The sequence below is a fragment of the Echeneis naucrates genome, chromosome 9 (assembly GCF_900963305.1).
Source record: "Echeneis naucrates chromosome 9, fEcheNa1.1, whole genome shotgun sequence".
Lineage (NCBI taxonomy): Eukaryota > Metazoa > Chordata > Actinopteri > Carangiformes > Echeneidae > Echeneis > Echeneis naucrates.
Window position 1 is genome coordinate 17,544,114 of NC_042519.1, and position 21,204 is coordinate 17,565,317.

At 41.5% G+C, this 21,204-nt stretch overlaps 4 protein-coding genes across 8 annotated transcripts; 3 read left to right on the plus strand and 1 right to left on the minus strand.

The window, feature by feature from the left end:
* Window positions 1–734: 734 nt before the first annotated feature.
* LOC115048879 (cell division cycle protein 20 homolog B-like) lies at window positions 735–10,460 on the plus strand. Of its 5 annotated transcripts, XM_029510713.1 has the most exons (11): window positions 735–828; window positions 4,699–4,915; window positions 6,090–6,199; window positions 6,842–6,893; window positions 7,314–7,430; window positions 8,027–8,232; window positions 8,385–8,479; window positions 8,600–8,828; window positions 9,375–9,500; window positions 9,587–9,710; window positions 10,296–10,460. In XM_029510713.1, exons 1-11 carry the CDS (start codon window positions 790–792, stop codon window positions 10,391–10,393), a joined length of 1,413 nt encoding a protein of 470 aa, XP_029366573.1. In that variant the 5' UTR covers window positions 735–789; the 3' UTR covers window positions 10,394–10,460. The 5 variants fall into 5 exon arrangements, with proteins under 5 accessions (XP_029366573.1, XP_029366572.1, XP_029366574.1 ...); XM_029510712.1 differs by having other exon boundaries at window positions 8,027–8,479; window positions 8,659–8,828; XM_029510715.1 differs by lacking the exon at window positions 735–828 and adding an exon at window positions 3,366–4,166 and having other exon boundaries at window positions 4,699–5,001; window positions 8,027–8,479; window positions 8,659–8,828.
* On the minus strand, window positions 2,166–4,034 carry gpx8 (glutathione peroxidase 8 (putative)). The gene is made up of 3 exons (XM_029510717.1): window positions 3,766–4,034; window positions 3,354–3,615; window positions 2,166–2,702 (listed from the first exon to the last, which is right to left on the minus strand). Exons 1-3 carry the CDS (start codon window positions 3,970–3,972, stop codon window positions 2,539–2,541), a joined length of 633 nt encoding a protein of 210 aa, XP_029366577.1. The 5' UTR covers window positions 3,973–4,034; the 3' UTR covers window positions 2,166–2,538.
* A 1,982-nt stretch (window positions 10,461–12,442) lies between the features above and the next one.
* Window positions 12,443–15,055, plus strand: LOC115049308 (uncharacterized). The gene is made up of 5 exons (XM_029511403.1): window positions 12,443–12,611; window positions 13,326–13,691; window positions 13,882–14,184; window positions 14,391–14,522; window positions 14,618–15,055. Exons 1-5 carry the CDS (start codon window positions 12,563–12,565, stop codon window positions 14,710–14,712), a joined length of 945 nt encoding a protein of 314 aa, XP_029367263.1. The 5' UTR covers window positions 12,443–12,562; the 3' UTR covers window positions 14,713–15,055.
* Window positions 15,056–16,292: 1,237 nt separating this feature from the next.
* On the plus strand, window positions 16,293–18,512 carry LOC115048998 (granzyme A-like). The gene is made up of 5 exons (XM_029510912.1): window positions 16,293–16,389; window positions 16,560–16,701; window positions 17,292–17,430; window positions 17,653–17,928; window positions 18,035–18,512. Exons 1-5 carry the CDS (start codon window positions 16,338–16,340, stop codon window positions 18,179–18,181), a joined length of 756 nt encoding a protein of 251 aa, XP_029366772.1. The 5' UTR covers window positions 16,293–16,337; the 3' UTR covers window positions 18,182–18,512.
* The last annotated feature ends 2,692 nt before the right edge of the window (window positions 18,513–21,204 follow it).

The window sequence follows — 21,204 nt, forward strand, 5'->3', positions numbered from 1 at the left end:
TGAGCGCATATGGAAGTGGCAGGTGGCGAGAACGTGCGCTCGCTCGCGCCGTTCAGCCCGTTTAGCGCGAGAGCAGCTCCTCGTTCAGCCGAGCGACCCGCCCGTCGGAGATCAACAACAGGACGGAAGTAATGACAGATCCAATCGATTCATCTTTTCTTATTCCTCGTTCCCTTTGAAAGAAACGTGCGTACGTCTAGGAATTCTTCTGTTTTATTTTATCGAAGGGAAATATTTTAGGGTGCCCAAGTAAAATATAATAAAATAAAGAATAAAACATCGCTCGTAAATGATTTCTACTTTGGAAAAACTTTTAATCTAAAAGAAGGAAATTCGGCTAAAAAATGAAATAGAATGTTTTTTTTTTTTTTTTACTAAAACTTTTAGGTTGTATTTTAAGAGAGTCCTTGTTATAAATATGCCTCATGCACCTGCACCTCAGGGTATAAAACCAACACAGCCAGTCATCCTCATTGATGTTATGAACTGATAACCACCTCCGCTTTTCAATCATTATCTAGTTGCTCTTTTTTTATTTTAACTGTGTCCACTTGTTTCCAATAGGAACCAGGACGCGGAGGGAATCCCTGAACAAGCCACTTAACTTATAAAAAAAAAAAAAAAAAACTCTACCTAAGCGCCAATAGCAGCGTAGCTGACGGTGCTTCCCGCTCGGCGGTCCGCCCGGAGAGGATATTTAAGAGCCGGGTCGGTGAGAGGAGGCGACAGGTGCACCGGGCATGACCGGGTCAGCCTCCGGCCGCACCTGGAGAGGGAAGGAACCTGAAGATGCGTCTGAAACTCACGACCGGAGGCCCAAATAAATGGGTGAGTTTAGTTTGTTTCTAGCAGAACAGACTTTCTAACAGGGAGGTATAGATTTTTGTTCCCCTGCTCTCACTTATGGTCTGTTGGTGCTGCTACCAGGCAACCACCTCAAACTCCAAACACATGACTGCTGCTCTTTGCAACAACATCAGTGTAACTAAGGCCTAAGCTGCAGAGAAAATACAGTGCTGGATAATTATTTCAGGTGTATTTTAATTTTAAGCACACCAGACAGTTGTTCCTGACCTATGAAGAAGAAGAAGAAGATGATGATGATGATGATGATGATGATGATGGTGGGGATCACCTCGACCAAATCGTTTGTTTGCTTGTTGTGATGATCAGGACAATTTGAGGGGAAATGGTCACAGGTTTTGTAGGAGAGAGGAGGCAGTCCCTCTTCCAGGTAAGACGGCCAATAAGTAAAAAGCGTTATTTATGCAGCCTACATCCGTCCTCACCGTCCTCCTCCCAGTGCTCCTGAGCTGGTGGTGACGGCGTGGCAGTGTACTGCTGCTGGCTGTGCCACTATCTGGCTGCCAGCTGCCAGCTGCACTCCTTACTGCTGCCACCAACGGACCTGCAAAGAGGCACCGCCAACAAAAACCAGAAGGCAACTGATGAGGCATCTTTACATGCCGCGCTAATCGTCGGCTCAACATCAACTCCATGTAGTCAAATCCATATATTTGCATGAAGAGTTGTGGCTGGTCAGGAGGCAGTGGAATGTTAGCTGACGTGTCTTTTGGCAGCTCACACTGCTCTGCTACCTTAACAGTTGCATTTGACCACAATCATGTGTCCAGTAACAGCTGTCTGTAGGCTCAGACACCAAAACAGCAGAGGACGACGTTTTGTCTGGAACCTTTGGAGTCGTCATGACTAAACTTTACAGATGACATTCAGAAGGACAGTATCACCTGATACTGCAGACATGTCGCTTTCAGCTGTGGATGGCTGGTAGGCAGTGTCTTGTTAGCTGGTTTATTGTGTGTGTGCCAGCTTACCTGCTGCTGCCCTCCAACTGTCCATTTAAATCCATTCCAGCAACACAGAGGACTGAACGTTCACCTCTGGGATGCAAACTTCTGCTGTACGTCTGATAAACCAGTCATCGGTTTGTAAAATATTCAGAGTGAGAGGGCACCGAAATCCCTTTAAAATTTGTCAAACAGAAAAATACTCACATCAGCACCAAAAAGCGTTTGTGTTGCATTACTTGCAATTTGCTATTAGCATTCTCATCCTGAATCTTAATGTGTGGAGTTGTTTATCAGATAATTAAGTAGCTCTATGGTGATTTAATCCTTTTAAGACATCAAGGATCCCGGCTGCATCAGCTAGATCAAACCTTTTTATTGCTGAATGGCAGGTTCACAATTTGCCGAGCGCAAATCAATAAGAGTGGTGTAAAATGTAAACAAGGACAGCAAGGTAGAAAATAAGCCAAACTAAATATGTAAAACACTTCAAAGGATCAACGATCCTTCAGTCGGAGCAGTGGTCATTATCAGGAATGTTCATCATTAATGTCGTTATAAACCACAGGATGGTCCAAACTACACACACACACACACACGCGTGTGGGGGGAGACGTCACCCGACCACACTGTCTGTCACAGTTCATAGTCCACCACCGGCTACTCCTGGGTGTCGCAGGAAGCACGGGCTTAACACAGCGGCTTGTCAGCCATCCATCAGTGAGCGCCATCATAGCTCCACCCGTTTCTTGAGGATGATTTCTCGCACCAGCGACGTGGCCTCTTGCCGAACGCTTTCCAAGGGCTCGTCGGTTCGCCAGAACCGGACCACTTTGCCCTCTGGACTCACCAGAAACTTCCAGAAGTTCCACTTTGGGATTTTCTGTGCAGAATCTGAAAAATAAGATATTTTCTTATTTAGCTATAAACTCTAGCGATGCCCTGATTGTTTTTACGAGAAAATAACAGCGAGACACGGAAGTCTTTAACTTTCAAGTGAATGGGAAAACAGTCACAAGACCTAACACTGTCGCAACGGTGTTAACTGGGCCTCAGTGTCACCTCAGTGATTGTAATTTTAGCAGAGCATTAAAGGTGCTAAACTGACATTAACAGTTATTCTGAGCATAACAACTACTTCTGTCTCTCCCTTCAATGTGTTATGACACACATTGTATATTTTATCTACACATCACGAGTTCAGACAGCTTCTCCATCCCAGCTTTCAGACTCCAGTTAATAAATATTGATCAAACTAAACTTCAGCACCGACATGAGGTTGTGTTCATGGTTTTGTCTACAGTTTAACAGTCTGCTTTGGCAGGCAGGAGGAAAGGCAGGTGTAAGGAAAAAAAAAACTTAAAAGTGAAAACATTTTGAGATAAAGTAAAATATTAAATATTTGTAGAGTCACAAAATGCAAAGGGCCCTTCATTAGAAACTAAATTCTTAGTTTATGATCTGACAGATTATGGTGGCGCACTTCCTTTCCTGTATGTTGCAGTCATGTTGTGCACTGATGTGCTGTTGTGTCTCTCTGCCAACCTGTGAGGAACTTGAAGGCCGGGTCTGCCTCTGAGCCCATTATTTTGATCTTGCTGAAGAAGGGAAAAGTGACGCCGTAGTTGGACTTGGCGAAGGCCTCGGCGTCTCGGCTCGTCCCGGTCTCTGTGTCTCCGAACTGTCCGCAGGGGAAGACCAGGACGTTGAAGTGAGAGGTGCCCAGCTCCCGGTGCAGCTCCTGCAGGAACCTGTAGTTCGCCTCCGTCTGCTCGCTGCGACTCGCCACGTTTACAACCAAAGACGCCTGCAGAGGAGGAGAAGCAGGCTGTGAGTAAATCTAACAGGAAAGCAGAACAGAACAGAACAAAAACAGAGCCAACAGGAGGCCACTCGGACGGAGTCTGCACAGATGTCTCCTTCACAGCCGGAGCTGCTGGTGATGATGTGGACTTACTTTTCCTCGGTACTTCTCCAAAGACACCGACCTCCCCTTCGCGTCTCTGACCTCGAAGGAGTAGAAGTCCTCCGGCTTCCTCGGCTTCACCAGCTGGGTCTGCAGCAGGAACAGGCAGCCCACTCCGACCGTCATGCTCAGCAGCACCGTCAGCTTTTTGGCTTTGGGGTTGGAGGACTTGGCCGGGTAGCCCCCTAAGGCCTCCATGTTGGAGGGGGAAGAAGAGACCGTGCTCGGTGGAGGTAGAGAGGGGGGGGGGGGGGTCCTGCCAGAGGAGCCGGGGCGGACCGGACGGAGGACAGAACCGGAAACGATCCGCTGACGATTTCAAAATAAAATCGCCATTGAAACGCGTTCATCTGGAAACAATCACAGGATTTGTTAGAGGAACTATTAAGAATGTAAACATGAAAGTAACTTTTTGTTTCATTTGGTTTTTAATTTAAATTTGTAAAAAAAAAAAAAAATCAAACGAGTATTTAACGAAGTAAAATAAATTCTATAAATTAGCCTCATCTCGTGCTTTTAAATTCATTGCAGACACTTTTGTCCATCGGGAATTATAGACGTTTGTTTGGATCATTAAACTCCTATTAGAGATCCAACATCACAAAAAGATACTGAACGGATTATATCGGTGATTATAAACACAGACTGAAAGGAAAAAACACTTGAACTTTTCTTTTAAACAGTCACTTGAATCGACCATTTCAAATTTGTTGGACATAAGATGGTAATCTATACTAAAATTCGGTCCAAAGTAACAACACTTTTCTAATATTGACTGGTGTTAAAGAAGGAACACACAAGTTGTCTTTTGAATGCTTTGTATGAGTATGAGCTGTGAGTTTTTACATTTACATCGACGGTTTTTATTCTGTGAATGAACCTTTCTGCGTTTATTTACTATTATTTACACTTTTGTTTTGTCAGCGACGTCACGACGTTCATGCCACGTGCTACAGGCGCTTCAGGAGGCGGATCCTCCAGAGGAGCCGCAGAGAGGCCCCTGCTGTGAGTACACCTCTGCCCACAGGGCGGCGCTGTGAGCTGACCTTTGACCTGGATCCGGTGTGTCAGAGGCTGGAGCTGGATTCTCCACCCAGAACACATGATCCGGATCAGAGACTCCTGCAAGGGAAAGATCAAGGTATGACCGGAAAAACGCACCGAATCATGGAGAGATGTAGAAAACCTGCTTTACTCCCCTAATCTCCCCTAATTTAAATGTATCAGGTAAGAAGGAAGTACTGCTTTTAATTCAGACACGCATTCAAATTTTCATTTTCAACATTTAATAAGGGTCAGAATCAGAATAATCTTTAGAGGTCAAGTATAGTATCTATATAAACAATGTTTTGTTGTTTGCCTGAGTTGTATTGCAGGTAAACACTGATTACTTGTCACAGATCTCCTCATTTTTATCATTATAACATTTTTTTTTTTAACAAAAATATAATTTCCAGAAAGACTTGACCATATCTATTCAACAATGTTTAAAATGGTCTATAACTTAATAGATCATTGATGTAGACAGTGATCCCTGACTAGCCTCCTGGGGTGTTGTGGGCCTAACTAGACAAAACACCAGTGAAAGGAGGTCCCCAGCTGACGACCCCAAAGACATGTTAGCTATCACTGCCCACTGGCCTAGTTAGATATTATCTTCAGGGCTCATAGGGCAGGGCGAAAGTTTGTTGTTAGGGAGTTAGATACTGAGTCAGGTCCATTTTTTGTTGCACAAGTTTCTTGTCTTTACTCTAAATTAAAAATCAAGCTCCATTCACTGCATATACAGAGGCTTAACATGACGTGGCTCAGAAATGAATTCTGTTGTCTTCTTTTTTTCCATAGCAGTGAAAAAATTCAGTAACACTCGGTTCATGCTTGCATGCCCTGCAACTTGCTTCAAATGTTAGATACAACCACTGTTCATACCACTGCGGACAACACTAGCTTTTAGTGCTGCATATCAGCTGTCTGCAGACAGTGCTGCAGAGTGCCACATTGTGTGGTCTCAACCCCAAATACATATCTTTGCCACAAATCTTCTGTCACCCCATATAAAGACTGATTGCAAAACTGCTATTGTTGTTTTGAATAGATTAACACAAAGTTAATTTAATCTCCTTCAATGGTTTTAGCAATCTTGCCATTGCCTGTTTCGCTTGTAGAACACAAAATGTATTGTGTGTACTCGGTTACTAAAGAACAGTAGGAAACCTGACCTTAATGGGCCATAGCTACGAATGTAATGCATCCACCTGTCCCTCCCATAAAGTCAATCCAATGTCATTTTTATGCCATGTCATCTCTCCAATCAGAGACTGTGTTGGATGGAGACGTTTCCCTCCGTGGATTTGTTCCAGTGCCAAACACGTCACACATCATCTCTGCCAAAGAATGGCCTGTCACTGAAAATCTCCCAGAACAGGTTTATTAAAGTTTTTTAGCAAGGACATGTTGCTGTTTATTTATTTATTTATTTATTTATTTATTTATTGCCTGATCTTTTTCCACCAGACGACAAAACGATACATTTTAGATCTTAACATTTACACACTTATTTATACAGGGTAGTTTCACTCAGTCCAAGTCTCGGCTGTTGGTCACTGAACAGCTCCAGTAGATCACTTTAAGGGGTAAAAGCCTTGCTCAAAGGCATGGCAGTGGAGTTGATACAGAGTTACATTTTCCCACAGAGAATGAATCTTTCTAGTGTGGGAATGAAATCACTGATTTTTCGATCAGGAGCTTGCTCAAATACCCTGTGAAGAACGTATTCTCTGTCAGTCCTGACAGAGAATAAGTGCTATATGAAATTAGAAAAGATGCTGAATCACTGAAGGTTAACAACATAATCTGTACCCACATAAAACTAAAATGGATATTACAAACAAAGTTTAGTGTTTCAAAATACCACCAACGTGACCTTTTTTTTTATATCAGAAAAACTGCCCACCCACTGATAATTCCAATCTTGATGAAATCTTTTCATTTAATTTGTTTGAAAGAAAGAAACCAGTACAAGCGTCAACGAAACAACTCTAATACCTATAATCCTGTTTCTTCGAAGGGATGGATGTGGAAAGCTGCAGTTCAAGAATGTTGTCATGCACAACAGACTGGTATAGCATGAAAGTTTTTTTTTATACTTTCACTTCACATTTAGCACACACACACACAAAGATTAGAGATACTGCAGACAGATTAGTGATAGTACTGGTGTCATACCAGGAAATACAAACAACTGTCTGATTAGCTTTTGTCAGAATTAAAAACTGTTTCTGATTAATTGCATGATTGTATTGTTAGATAATCCCTCGTGTGATGTAATGGAGGTCTGGAGTCTGGGCAGCATAAGATATCAAGGTTTAATAGAAATCATTGTTTAAATTAATTCAATAATTAACAGACACACACTAATGTTTTTTTTTAAATAACAAAACTTACCGTTTTGGGTTTTTTTTTGATGGGTCAGGAAAATAATGACTTTAGAACTCAACAGTAACCAAAACACGTATTTTTGATGTGGCCCTTTTGCTCAGGCTCTGGTGTGAGAAGACATGATTTGCAGCCATTTGCTGTTCTGCACAAAGCTGCTGTGAGTCTGCAGGGAAAGTCTGTGATGAAATTGGCAGCGCCGTCACTACAGAACGACTACTGTAAGAGACAATGCAAATCCAGCATTCCACTTACAAATGCATGAAAAGTTGGAGTGAAATCATGTGAAAAGATCAGAGCTATCATTGTGCTGGGCTCTCTGTCAATACGTTCTGTGGCACTCAGTACCAAACTAATTTCAAAATATGTGTCAAAAGTATCGAGTTTCATTTTTGAAGATGACTAATTTCCACAAGCAGCTGAACAACTGTTGATTTGTCACTCAAACAGGAATAATTAGTATTTGTTGGGGATGATTTCATCCATGGATGAATGAAAATGTTGCTTTGAGGGGTAGTTAGGGCAGTCAGGCAATGTTAATGCACCTTGCAAAGTTTATGTTTTGAATTCTCATATACTGTAGCACAGTTACTCAACAAAATATAAATAAAAAATCCAAAAGAGATCCTCTTCACTTTCTGTTTTTTTAAGTGCATTGGTATTTCTAAATCTGACCTTGTATTGCCGATGAGCTCTAAAGAAGCAGTAAAAACAAATTCTATTGTCTTTTTGTAAAACACACTTTAACGGTTCTAACGACAAAATAACTATGTCTGCTTGTGAGCCCTGTCACTTCTCTCTCTACGGTCCATTTCAGACACCAATGTGCTGGACTGCAGTTGTACTGGCATGGTGGCACTAGCCCTGGGATCCTCTGTGCACCTCTGGAATTCAGAAACTCAGACTCTGGTGGGGTGTTTGAGTCCACAAACAGGACGACTGCGTCATCAGTCAGTCTCATCTCTGTGCTGGAGCAGAGAGGGCAGCGCTCTCTGCGTGGGGACCAGGCAAGGGGAGATTCAGGTAAATTCTACTGAAGTAAGTGAGCGTGCCGATGGTGAGAACTGTGTCACACAAGCTGTGGTGAAGGGGAAGCTCTGCCCGGCGAAGTGGAACTGCTTGTTGAATCAGCAAGATGACAGTTTGTGGTATGCTTGTCTATGTGACTCTTTTAGTTGTGGGATGTTGAAAAGAATCAGAATATTAGGTGTCTACCGTCACACCTGTCTGTGGTCGGAGCCCTTTCCTGGAAACAACACTTACTCAGCAGGTATTCACTTCTGAACAGAAAGCGATCTCACTTGTTTTAGTACTGTAGGTATCAGTATGATATGTATCGTATTGAATGCACTATTTATTCTGGGTAATAACAGTGTTCATGATCTAACAGTGGCTCTGTCCTTGGCCGTATCCATCACTTTGATCCTCGGACACCTGCCCCTCTGGTAGGCGCAGCCGTCCAGAAGGCTGGAATCTGCAGCCTCCAGTGGTCACCGTGTGACGACTGGCTGGCCAGCGGCTCCACGGACGGCGTCCTCCATATATGGGATCGTGACATTGCTAGATTAACAAGGTTAAAAATGCCAGTTACTACAATGACACAACCCAGTGCTGTTAAGGTCAGTGCATCTTGGGCTTGAACCTTGGGACAAGATATTGTGGTTTTTGTTTTTTTCATGTCATGCTAACATCTGCATGAAGCCACACTCTTTTGAAGCGATTGTGGTGTTTTATGTATTACAACTCTTTCTTTCTAATGGGAATGTGAAAGTGCGCACCAAATATGAAAATCATTCTACTTTTTTTCAAACAATTTCAATTGTGGTGAACCCACCAACCGATATTGCTCTCTGTACCGTCCTTCTGCTCAAATTATGACTGATGGTGCATCCTGTTCATGACTTTTCTCTGTTTGTCTACTCCCAAATAAACATGTGCCTTATTCACAGGGGGGTCAAACATGTTGTGTAGTATTTGTTGTTATTATTTATTTTATTGCCACCAAATGTATTTCCTTTTGGTCACTGTTCAAACAAGCAATGGACTACAGGGTTGTGAAATACTGACAGTTGATGCTGTGAACAAATTGGCCAGTATTTATTCCACAAAACAGCCCGATGACCATTGTGTGTATATTTGTATGTTCATTCTGCCTGATTGTTTAGGCGATGGGATGGTGTCCGTGGCGGAGAAAAACCGTCGCTTCAGGCGGGGGGTGGAAAGACGGAGAGCTGAGAATCTGGGACACACAATCGGGGACATGTGTGACTTCCATTAGCACAAACTCACAGGTGATAAACTTGCAAACTGTTGCGGAGGTTGTTTTTTTTTTTTTTAAACATATCGGCTAGACTATTGCTCCTGACTCCAATTGCAGATCTGCTCTCTTCGGTGGGCTGAAGCGAAGCGATATCTGGTCACAGGTCATGGCCTCCCCCATCACCAAGTCATCTGCTGGAACTCAGAGTTTCCCTCCCTTAGTCCGGTCTACCAGTTCACAGGTTAGAGAGCCTGGAAGACATTTCATCGTTTAACAAGTTCTTCTTCGTTCTCATAGGAACAAATGTCTTGCATCACTTTATGCACACGCTGAGTAATATTGAGTGCAACAGTTGGTCCGTGGCTGCAGCTCTGCCATTATGGAAATATTTAATAGCCATTTACTGAATCAGTCATGTGCTGATGGGCTTCCTGTGAACTTCAAAAAAATACTATATTTAATATGAGATGTCACCGTTTCCTCTTTAAAGGAAGCTTTAGAACACATTTGTAATGATTGAAACTGTGTGAGCAATTTGTACGCAAACTGGATTTACTCTGATGACTTTGCCATTACGTGTCACTTGATTACTCAGTGTGCTGTGTTCATTTTAGCAGTTCTCTGTTTGGGATGGTCTTAATCTTAACCGATGCCACTTCAATAATTTAAAGTTGTTATTTCTCTGAGTTGGCTGACAATAACTTGAGTGCGCTCTGTAATATCGACACTAATGGACATTTAAAAGCCTTTTGTTTCATCAGATAAACGATTGAAAGGTGAAAAGTTCAATGATGCAGTTACCGTTTGTTTTTTTTTTTTTTTTTAGGTCATTCCCAGCGAGTGCTGCACTTGGCCTTAAACCCTGACTGTACTCAGGTTTTCTCTGCTGGTGTGGACCAGTGCTGTCATATCTGGGGCCTTTAACTATCAGCATCGCTCAACGCGGATGAATGTTGTCGGTGTTTGGTCAGACCTGCATTAAACTTGTGTTCGTTCACTTTTCTCAGTAATGTCACTGTCACTGTGTGCCTCTGCACATTTCCCACCCCCTCACTCTGAGACGACCTCGTTGCAACAAACCACAAATGGTAAAAGGTTTTGTGGCTCGTTTAGGGGAAAGATTTTTATTTTGAACAAACTCATAGGCAGGCATACATACAAATAAAACTATCCACGAAATAGGAGTCGAACTAATAAACAAAAAACAACAGAAAACTAAGTCTTTGAAAATGTGCCACAGGGTTTGAAGTAGAAACTTGAGGTTGGTTGGATTCATTAAGCTTGTATGAATGTGCTTGACCTGATGCTCCACTTCCAAGAGTGAGCCACGTGTGTCTAAACAGCCAACAATTAATTTTATTTGGGCGTTTAATGGGGCCACATTTTCCCATCTCAAGTTCTTGAGAGGTGCCAAAGTTGCAAGAATCCGAGCACACTTCAAAGAACACTTTGTGTTTGTGGTGAGGACTTCCTTTAGAAAAAAAAAAAAAAGCAAGACCACCATCTCATGTCTTGTGTCTTACGGGAAACGTGTTCACGGACACTGAGGTATTCAGTGCAAGATGTGAGGTTTAGGCTTAGTCAAATCAGACATCCCTTTCTCAAACCATAACTCTGCTCATCAAGAGACCGACTGAACATTAACACATCTGCAGTGTGAGAAATAAAATTTCTAAGAAAGCAAATAGAAGAGTAGAAATTGGAAAAAAACAAATAAAAGCATTACTCCCCTGACTTAAACCTTTTACTTTTGATTGCATATTTAGATCATGTCACCACCACAGTAAGACGGTGTAGTTTGACTCGTTCCTTCTGCCCGAATTGTTTAGCCTTCATAACTAACCAGTACAATTTAACAGTTGCGTAGTGAGAGTCTTCACAGTGTAGTAGAAAATCTAGTGCAAAAAACAAACACTCACAATTAAGATCCAAGAGCATCCGAAGAGCGAATGCTCAATGAAAACGTATGTAATATATGAGGCAAACTGAAACAATGCTCAGCTGCCTTTGTACTCAGCTGAGCATCCAGTACATCAACCTAGAGACAGCCATTCACCTTCAGGGTGTAATACTGAGACACAATGTGCCTCAGGTCCAGGATAACCTGACCAAACAAGTTTGGAGAAAAGAGCTCACGACTTCTAGTGAGGTTTCACTTACATGCTTTGTTTTCAACGAGGTCACATTTAATACACGTAACTGTGATGTTAATTCTCCCTCTGAAACTCTTCTTTCACACCCAAACCAGGTTTAAATGCTATTTTTACAAAAAGGTTTTCCTGGTTGGCCTGTCAGGACGTATGATGCAATTCTAGGAGCTGCGGCTTGAGCTAGCTAATCATTATCAGTTTTAATCTCAGAACATATCGAAGTACACTCAAAAAAGTCATCTAAAAATAGACTGCAAGGTGGAGCTCCACGGGAGTATTTTCGTTCCTCCTTTAAAAGGGCCCCTCACCTGCTGTCCAGGGTCAGATGCCTTGTTCAGCCTGTTCTTTTAATGTTTTCTTTTTTCATCACCATCATCAGGAAGTTAAAATGTTCTTGGTTTTCAAGCAAGCTGCAGAAATCATGACAGAAATGTCTCTCTCTGCCTCTGCTGCCTCTTAAAGGAAGCTTTTCCTTGCCAGTGTCACCAAGTGCTTAGTCATGGAGGGATTTGTTGGGTCTCTGAATAAAGAGCTTGGTGTAGACCTGCTCTATATGTTAAGCGCATTGATGTAACTCTGTTATGATTTGGATAGTGCTTAATTTTTCTTTGATTTGAAATGCCATTGACGAATTAGGGATATGTGGTATCAGTGGAGGCGGAAATGAAGGATGTAAGGTTGTAAGGAACTGTATGTATTGTATTGTTGTAAGTCGGCACTTTACATGAGATCATAACGTCATCGGCCAGATAAAGCCACTCCCACCTGACCCACCTCTTGGATCACACCACACTGAGCCACATTTATAAACTTCCAAGGAATGGCAAGCGTTTAAGGTGGTGAGAGAAAGACTGGATAAGTTGGAGGGATACTTTGCTGCGGGTTGGAAAAGTAATGAAAAGACAAAATCACACTGTACAGGAGTAAACACAGATTCTTCTGTATGTTTGCCTGTGAGACTGAGACTGTTCTACAGCGGCTGGCTCTTCTGGGTAACAATTTATGAATCATTTTTAACTTTGAACATTATCACGTAGTGTTCCATGAATAATATAATCGAATATAATTATTGAAAGTGCAGTCGCTGTGTCTGAAACATGGCATGCAGCACCTGCAGGAGATGACTAAAATCTTTACGCAGGACTCCAAACATGACTTGTCTGCAGTAGCTCTGGACCAAATTTAACCTGTCTTTACTTTATGAGACAACAGACCCCTGGAGACATACAGATTGTTGTTGGCTCCAATGTGAAACAGAAACAAAAACATGTGTGTCCTACAGTATAGACATTTGGCCTCTCTGTCGTGTAGCTTTGTCTCATTGTGGTCTGTCTCAGATCAGTGGGTGTCTTTTATGTTATTGTTGTGCATCTCTTTGTTCTATTTGTGGTTATTTTGTGGATGTTTCTCAGCTCTTTGTTCGGGTTATAGTTTCCCACGTAAGTTTAGTTGTGCTTTGGTCTTCAGTCAGTTTGCACGAAGCAGAAGTAACCCTAACCCCGAAACGTTCTGTTTAGTTAAGAAGCGTGCAGTTAACATGCTGATACTTCCCCGCACAGACGTTATGCTACACACTGCAGCTTTGTAAAATATTAGCTTGTGTTAGTTATTTGAAACGATGAAAATAATCTTGGACTGCACAATGCTGGCAGATGTTAAATATTAAAGGTTGGGCCTTTTTCCTCTCTGTTATATCCCTGACTCAGTGGTGTGCCATGGCTTCGCAGTGGGTCAAACCAACTCACGTTACTTCCCGGTGCAGAGACCCATGTCCTGGTCCAAAGCCCGGGAGTTCTGTCAGAGGCACTATGTGGACCTCGCTGTCCTAAACACAGAAGAGCAATACTTTGCTCTCCTCAATGCCACACATGGAAACAAAGGAAGCTTTTGGCTTGGTCTGCAACGTCACAGCGTCAGCAGCTGGACCTGGGTGAACGGGGAAGAGATGACTTACAAACACTGGTACAGGAGAAATGAAGTGGGCTGCTGTGCGTCTTTGGAGGCCATGTTGGAGAAAGACGAGAAGCTATTGGCTCGCTACTGTGATGAGCTACACATGTTTGTCTGTCAGGGTGAGTAATAAGAATCAATACAAATGCATAAATTCTCCACCATTATGCGTATCTTAAAGTAAAAGGTTGAAGCAACATGACATACAGCATGACTAATGACACCAAGGAGGACACAAACTTCCACTTGTAACCGTTGACTGGACTGAAGGTATGAAACTGGTCCGACTGACTTTTTTCTTTTCACTCCAAGGTCCAGTTTCCCCGCAGCCAGTGGCAGTGAACTCAGTGAGCACTGATCAGTTAAATCTTAGCTGGAACGTCTCTGCCTTTATGCAGATGACACTGCACAGTTACAATGTGACAACGTGCACCAGAACATGCGACACACGCCTTTACTCCTTCGACTCGGCCTTCATGAATATCAACATTTCCAACTTAACTTCAGCCACTGAATACTTCATCGAGATCACCGCTTTTGTTGTTCGGCCTGATCGTGTTAGTGGTGGAAATATGACCCTTCAAGGTTACTCTACAGTTCTACAAGTCAAAACAGGTAGGTCTGGTTTGTTCTGTACCAATGCACATTTCTTGTGTCATGATATATTTGAAGATCAACAACTGAAGTAAAGTTTATGCTTTATTGTTAAAATAATAACTTCTGACATGGCGTTATATAGTGAAACCTTTGAAGTATTTCAAATATTGCCACTTTATGGGATTAAGGTTATAGGGTAATTTTTTTTTTTTTCTCCTCCATAGCTGAAACTCAAAAGTGGCCCAAAGTCCCTTACATGTGGAAGTTACTGAAGTTTGTGTTTCTGGCTCCTCCACTGTGGATTGTTTACATATGTATATGCTTCCTGAAAGAACAGGACAAGATTTCCTTTATGTGTAAGAAAACTAAAACCCTAAACACTTCTCATGGGAAAAAAATATATAAAATATCAATTTACACATCTCTCACATGTTCTTTCTTCTTTCTCCAGATCATGATGCCGGTGATGAGGCTTCATCAGCTGAGCTATCAACTGAGGACTCAATTATTGAACTGATCCCTGAGACAACAAGAGGAATCAAATAAAGAGGAGGAAACATTACGTATTCTACACCTCCACAGAAAAAGGTTGGGCTCTAGATGATGGAGAAAGGCTGTTTAATCCATTCGTAACTCTGTTCACTGATTTGGATACAAACGACAATGTGAAATATTCCGAGCAAGTTAAATATATAGGCAGAAGTTTCTAACCTGGAAAAAAAGGCTGATGAGTAGTTTCCACCATCCTTCAAACTTAGAGAGATCAGATGTGTTATCTCCAGGTTATGTTAAATTCTGCATCAGTTCTATAAGCTCAACAAAAGTAAGTTAAAGTATTATTTATTGTTTTCTTGATTTTTTTTTTTTTTAACATTAAAATTCATCGGGAGACCGAAGAGAAAACCTTGGTTGAGAACTTTTGTTTTATGAAAAAATATTCATGCTAAAATTATGTGTACCACCAAGGCTTAAAGTAAAAGATTCATCTGAATGTGGCAGCCAAAGTGATGTATTAGTCAGAAACTGTGAATGCTTTAACCATTTCTCTTATTTTGCACTTTTGCACTTCTGTTTGTATTTTTTTTAACTTTTTGTTTGTTTCTATTGTTGTTTTTGTTTTTGTTTTTTTGCATTTTGATTTATGTAACCCATATCTGATGGAAATATATTTTTTGAAACCAATTTTTTAGATTTTCTAGGAGATAGTGTCAACAAACCGAACCCAATGTATCAACTGTAGCAAAGTCTTTAAGGGATTTATGTTTCAACGTCATACAACAATATTTCACAATGACGCAGTTGGCCAAAATTAAACCAAGTCATGTTAAGGCACTATTTTACATAACGAGATCCTTTTGGCCTCAAATCTTGTTGCTGTGCTGTGCCTAAGGCCTTCAACGTTTATGACTTTCTATTTTTTTATAGTTTTTTTTTTTTTTTTTTACATGTACGTAAATAAACTAATCTTGTGAAATAGTTGCAATGATTGTTTTTTTTTTATATTTCCATAATGTATAAATGTAAGAAAACAGCTTTTTTTTCTTGAGATGAGAATCTCAAGAGAATCTGCTACCTGTTGCGTCAACAAGTAGGATTAACCAGCAACACAGTTAGCATTCTCACTAATGAATGAATGAATCAATGGATCCATTGGAAAATTAAAAGAAAAAGTTATAACAACTCCATTCAACAACTAGAGATGCTGTTAGAACTGGACTGCGCAAGCTAACAAGCTAAGCCGACCCATTGTTGAATAATTAGCTGATTGGCCGGGCAGTTTTATATCCAAGTCTGTCAAAGATCAGAGCGGCAGATTGTTAAAGATTAATCGTCTGAGGGCTGTTTTTACTCTGCATGGATTAATATTGCCAATAATATTGCCATTGCCTTTGATGAGAGCGTCCGCTGCCTCACCTCCTAGATGATGTGAGGGAACCACACAGTCTGACTAAAATGCGTCTGATGAATGCTAAATGACAGCTAACAGTTACCACAGGTTTCTGCGTGAAGATATGACTCTTCAGTTCTCATGTCATGCCTGCGTCCATTATGCTGACTCATGCATTTCCATGCTCAGACCACATCCTTTGAGCTTGCATAAATATAAGTGTGTGCATCGGGGTGGGCTTCAGTGCATCTCACCGTCCCCCGAAAGACAGCGATAAGGGAAAATGTCATGTCTGAGGGTCTTCACATTAATGTGCCTCCTCATTGTCCAGTCAAGTGAGTAATGTTTTTATATATATACCCTTCATATATTTGCATTTCTCGTGTGTCAGTGCATTGTGAGATCTTCTCAGTCGTGTAAACATGCTGAATTTTATCACAACGCTGCAAAGTCAAGTTTTGCTGACTCTTCTTTTCTGCCAATGTCTGAATATGTTCCATTTTAGTCCATGGCTCTGAGATTATTGGTGGGAAGGAGGTGGCGCCCCATTCACTGCCTTACATGGCTCTGCTGCTGGACAAACATCCGCTCTGTGGGGGTATTCTGATCGATCCATCGTGGGTTCTGACTGCAGCTCACTGTTCAAAGTATGTGACAAACTGACAGAAACACTGGCGTTGGGTGATGCTGGTGGAGACCGCCAGAATGCATTTTCAGCTACATTGTCATTTGGTGACTGTGAAAGCCAAAGATGATGATTCAGATCATCTTCATAATTAACAAAACATTCATGATGAGGATATTTTCAGTCCTTTAGATATCAAAATGAAGTGATTTGGATTCACGTTATTACAGTTTCCCCAAATCCCATCCAAGGCAATCACTCCTGCACTATTTCTGTCCATTTCTTTTCGACCCACTGTTTGTTAGACTTTGTCAGAAGAATCCTGGAAATGCTGGGTTTAGGGTTTAGTGCCCGTATCAGCTTAACTGTGAGAGAATGAAGGTCGATGTTCCTGCTTTCACCACCCATTAGAGTCAGTTTCACAAGTTCAACCACAGCCTTGTATTAACAAACCCTCCTGTGAAAAGCAACACTTACTGACAAACTGACAAAGGACCATGTTTTGAACTAACCATATAACAGTGTTTATGTACATATAATGAGTCGAGTTGTTTTAAAGTCGCAGGTTTGTGAAGTGTACTCTGAAACATGACTTCGTTTTTGGTCCTGCAGGGTTAAGAAGGTGTTTCTGGGGGTGCACTCAATCAAAGCAAATGAAAACAAATCCAGACAAGTTCGAAAGGTTAAGAAGAGTTTCAGTCATCCCTGCTATGATAAAACGGACAATGTCAATGACCTCATGTTGCTTAAGGTAAGGTAACATTCAGCTCTGCAGGTAGGCATTACAACCTTGATAAAGGATTTTTGCTCCTTTAGTTTCTTTGGGCGGGAAAGAGAGAGAGATTTGATATTGATCTAATGTCAAGTCTTTCTTTTCACCCAACTAAAGAACTTCTCACTTCTTGTTGCCTTTAATGCTGTGCCTTTTTTATTTTTTTGTTCAAAGTAATATTCCTGCTCTTTTCATTTCCAGCTTGACAAAAAGGTGACAAAATCAAAGACAGTGAACTGGCTGAAGTTGGGTAATTCCATCAAAGAACCAGAGGCCGGCAGCAGCTGTCTGGTGGCTGGATGGGGAACAACAAAAAATCTTGACCGAACAATGTCAGACGTCCTGATGTCTGTCAACGTGACTGTGATCGACAGAGAGAAGTGCAACTCCCGTGAATATTACAACCTTCATCCGGTCATCACTAGTGGTATGATATGTGCCGGATCAGACGGCAAGAACAGCGCCGACACCTGTCAGGTTAGTGCATGATCTTTTTCTGTGTGTGTTTGTGCAGGAGGCAAAGCAGTCTGTCTTCTTTCACATCAGCAGCTGGACTGACTGCCATTTGTTATTCCTTCTGCAGGGAGATTCAGGAGGCCCACTGTTGTGCAGCCAAGGGCTGGTTGGGGTCACGTCTTTCGGAAAAAGATGTGGTCTCCTTAAAAAACCCGGAGTGTACACTTTCCTCTCCGCAAAACAGCTGAACTGGATCAAAAAGACAATGAAGTAATAGAATTATCTCCTACTCTATAAATGTTGATGAATCATCATCTTAGTGAACCATCTCTTTGGACTTTGTTTCTGCTTTACTCATTTTAATAAACTTATGTCTATATGAGGAGGATTTTATATTTATGTAAATCAATGAGCTAAGTCTTGAACATGAAAGGAAACCAAAGCGACATTATCCAATTTGTTGACCAGATTCACCACTTCCTGCATCTCATGCTGGTATTGATACTGTGACTCTTGTGGAAAGGTTGTCTCAAAAGCCACATCTGTGCTGTTACGCACACGGTGACAGTCTCTGTTGTCATAGAAGCAGCGTCTGAAACATAAAAGGCATCTACTCTTCTTTCTCTCTGTCTTGGCCTTCATTTAATGATCGTGCAACTATATCTCATTCCAAGAGCGCTCTCATCACAGCAGCTTTGCACATGTTCCTGTCATTTTCAGTTCTCTGCTCTCAGGTTGAACCAGATCAGCGTTCAACTCGAAAAAGCAGCTAAATATCTGTGCTCTTTCATCATCCTTCCTCCTCTCGAGGTTGGCTGTAGGTGATGCTTTCACAGCTTCCTGCGTGACATGAAGACTGTGATGTCAACACAGAGAACATGATGTCCTCAGCGCTCAGGATATTTAAACCCCTGAACAGGAAACATGCAAAATATAACAATATTGCACAGCTGCCTTTAGGAGAACTTCACCAGTTGATGCATGTCTTGTAACATTATAAGTGACGTTGACACAGTAACATTTTTGGGAGGCTTATTCATAGTTTTCTTTGTCTCCCTTATCTTTAATACAATTGTTCTTGCCTTCCTGAGAGCTGATAGCTGCCCATTTATGGTCAGCTCAGTTACTAATCATGTATCTCCCCCAGTCTTTGTGGCCCCGGGGCCACCTGACACCAGGTGGCACTCTCTGCTCTGAGGTTAGTGTCGATCCCACTCAGCTGCCTGTCAGCTGAAAGCAAAATTAAAAATCAGTTTCTTTCACAGGCTGATGAATTTAGACATGTTTCCATGCTTTCTCCCGGTTTCTTTTCTTTCTTTTGGCACCTATTGTGACGCAATGAATACTTTAGTCAGTGAGAAAGTGAAAGAGTAGACTCATAACACCCAGCATCTATAATACATTCATCCATTCATTCATCTTCTATCACCTATCTGTTTCCGGGCCATTGGCATCTGTAATACAGTATAACATAATAAAATAATTCTAATATTGAATATCATAATCATGACAACTGAGAGAAAATCACGTAACAAGTTAGGAAGTAGGAAAACGTGGCTTTACATCACTGATTTGTTTTCACTAAATCAACCGAAAAAACATGGTGGACGTGATTTTGAGCAGCAGTGTGAGACCACCATTACATCTGAGGGAGCTAACCTTTAGACATCCGAACGAGTGGCCTGATTGTTTTTGGCTTTTTTTTCAGGCGAAGCAGAAAGATGCCACTCAAAATTTTGTCCCAACCAAGACAAGGGACTTACTTGCGATCCCATCATCATATTTTCTAATTTGTTAAAGGAAAAGAACTGAAATGACTGCCAAATCAAGTTCATGAACAAAGATGTCTGATTATGTCTTTTAACACTAATAATGATCGACATCTGGGGACTACTGATGAGACGGTCATCCGTGCAGCAGGTCAGTTTAAATGGTATTTAGACTTAATCCAAATCATTTGACAAATTACACACATTGACCTGTTGATGGCACCAGAGACAAGCTTTGGCTATTGCCAACGCTCTTTCATGCCCAACTCGTTTTGAAGAGAACACAAATATCATTCCAGAGGTTTACTCAAAGTGAATAATGTTGTTCAAATAACTTAAACATGAACTACCACAGTATCACTGCCTCAAATAGACTGATATCAGGACAGAAGATTAAAAAAAAAAAAGAAAGAAAGTGAATTTACAGATTCATAGAACGTTTAGTTTTCATTTTGTTGCCTCTTTAAAAATAAAAATTAAAAAGTTTTTACACAGCATGAAATGGATGACAACAGTCACATAAATCTGGATGTAAATCATGGATAAGATAAGTTTCCTATATTGTCTCCAATTTATTTGCCAGCTAGACATGCTTACTAAGGTGGCTACCACGTCTGCAGTGCCGATGGGCTGGTCTGTGCTTCGTTCGCATGGCTCGCTAAATAGGCAAGTGTTTAACTTAACCAGAACTGCTGCTGCTAGATTTCAGAGTGAAAACAAATAATCCCCCCATTTGTTTGATTCTGTATCTGTTACTGATATTTATTATCCGTAACACCTAACTCTGCCTGCGTGATGATCTGTGTCATTTTGCTGGATTGGAGGTCTGTGAAAGAGATGAAAATGGAGAGAGCTTAAAAAGAAGAAACTCTATCCTTGTCAACTGACCTGCTCCTTTGTAAAGGAGATGGAAAAATGTTACCACACCCAAGCAAATTCCTGCATGTCCTTTATTTGATCTCCAGGTGAATTATCACTGACCAGCCATCTGCCATCTGTGTGTTTACTTTGTTACCATAGTCACCTACAAAAGCTCACGGGCCCACCTCGGTGCCACTGAAACTATCAAAGCTCACCACGCCCATATTAACTTATAATTGTCAAATGGATGAATGCTTAAGTGTTTATGACTGTTTTCGGCGTGTTTAAATAGCCATCTCTGCCATGGTGATCACCGTCTCGCACTTGAAAACACACACTGACACGGGAGCGTAAATGTTTTCCTGGACTTGCATCACCTGTGTATGTTGGATGAGCTGCCCACCTTGCCTCACCTTTCCCCCAGTAGTGACGCAACGGCACGCAGAGAAAAACAGTGAAACCTTGTTTTATGAGGGTAACTGGAAACTTCCGTATGCTGGCGGGTGAGTCAGAGTCTTTGTATTGCAATTAAGAGTGCAAACACAGATCTTGTGTCACTTTGTCCCAAATATGAGATTATAAAACGACCGTGTATTATGCAACATTTATTCAAAGGGAAGGTTCAGAGTTTTGGAGGAATTTTTAAGATAAGCATGATGCCTGAAAG

Bases quoted from the DNA above. Each gene is read 5' to 3' on its own strand.
- LOC115048998 (XM_029510912.1), top strand. From the start codon at position 16,338: ATGTCATGTCTGAGGGTCTTCACATTAATGTGCCTCCTCATTGTCCAG. The intron at 16,390-16,559 runs GTGAGTAATGTT...GTTCCATTTTAG, and splicing joins CCTCCTCATTGTCCAGTCAA to TCCATGGCTCTGAGATTATT. The intron at 17,929-18,034 runs GTTAGTGCATGA...TTCCTTCTGCAG, and splicing joins ACAGCGCCGACACCTGTCAG to GGAGATTCAGGAGGCCCACT.
- LOC115048879 (XM_029510712.1), top strand. From the start codon at position 790: ATGCGTCTGAAACTCACGACCGGAGGCCCAAATAAATGG. The intron at 8,480-8,658 runs GTATTCACTTCT...CCCCTCTGGTAG, and splicing joins AAACAACACTTACTCAGCAG to GCGCAGCCGTCCAGAAGGCT. The intron at 9,501-9,586 runs GTGATAAACTTG...CTCCAATTGCAG, and splicing joins CCATTAGCACAAACTCACAG to ATCTGCTCTCTTCGGTGGGC.
- LOC115049308 (XM_029511403.1), top strand. From the start codon at position 12,563: ATGTTTGCCTGTGAGACTGAGACTGTTCTACAGCGGCTGGCTCTTCTG. The intron at 12,612-13,325 runs GTAACAATTTAT...TCCCTGACTCAG, and splicing joins ACAGCGGCTGGCTCTTCTGG to TGGTGTGCCATGGCTTCGCA. The intron at 14,523-14,617 runs GTAAGAAAACTA...TTCTTTCTCCAG, and splicing joins GGACAAGATTTCCTTTATGT to ATCATGATGCCGGTGATGAG.
- gpx8 (XM_029510717.1), bottom strand. From the start codon at position 3,972: ATGGAGGCCTTAGGGGGCTACCCGGCCAAGTCCTCCAACCCCAAAGCC. The intron at 3,616-3,765 runs GTAAGTCCACAT...CCTCCTCTGCAG, and splicing joins TGGAGAAGTACCGAGGAAAA to GCGTCTTTGGTTGTAAACGT. The intron at 2,703-3,353 runs GTTGGCAGAGAG...CTTATTTTTCAG, and splicing joins GGCCTTCAAGTTCCTCACAG to ATTCTGCACAGAAAATCCCA.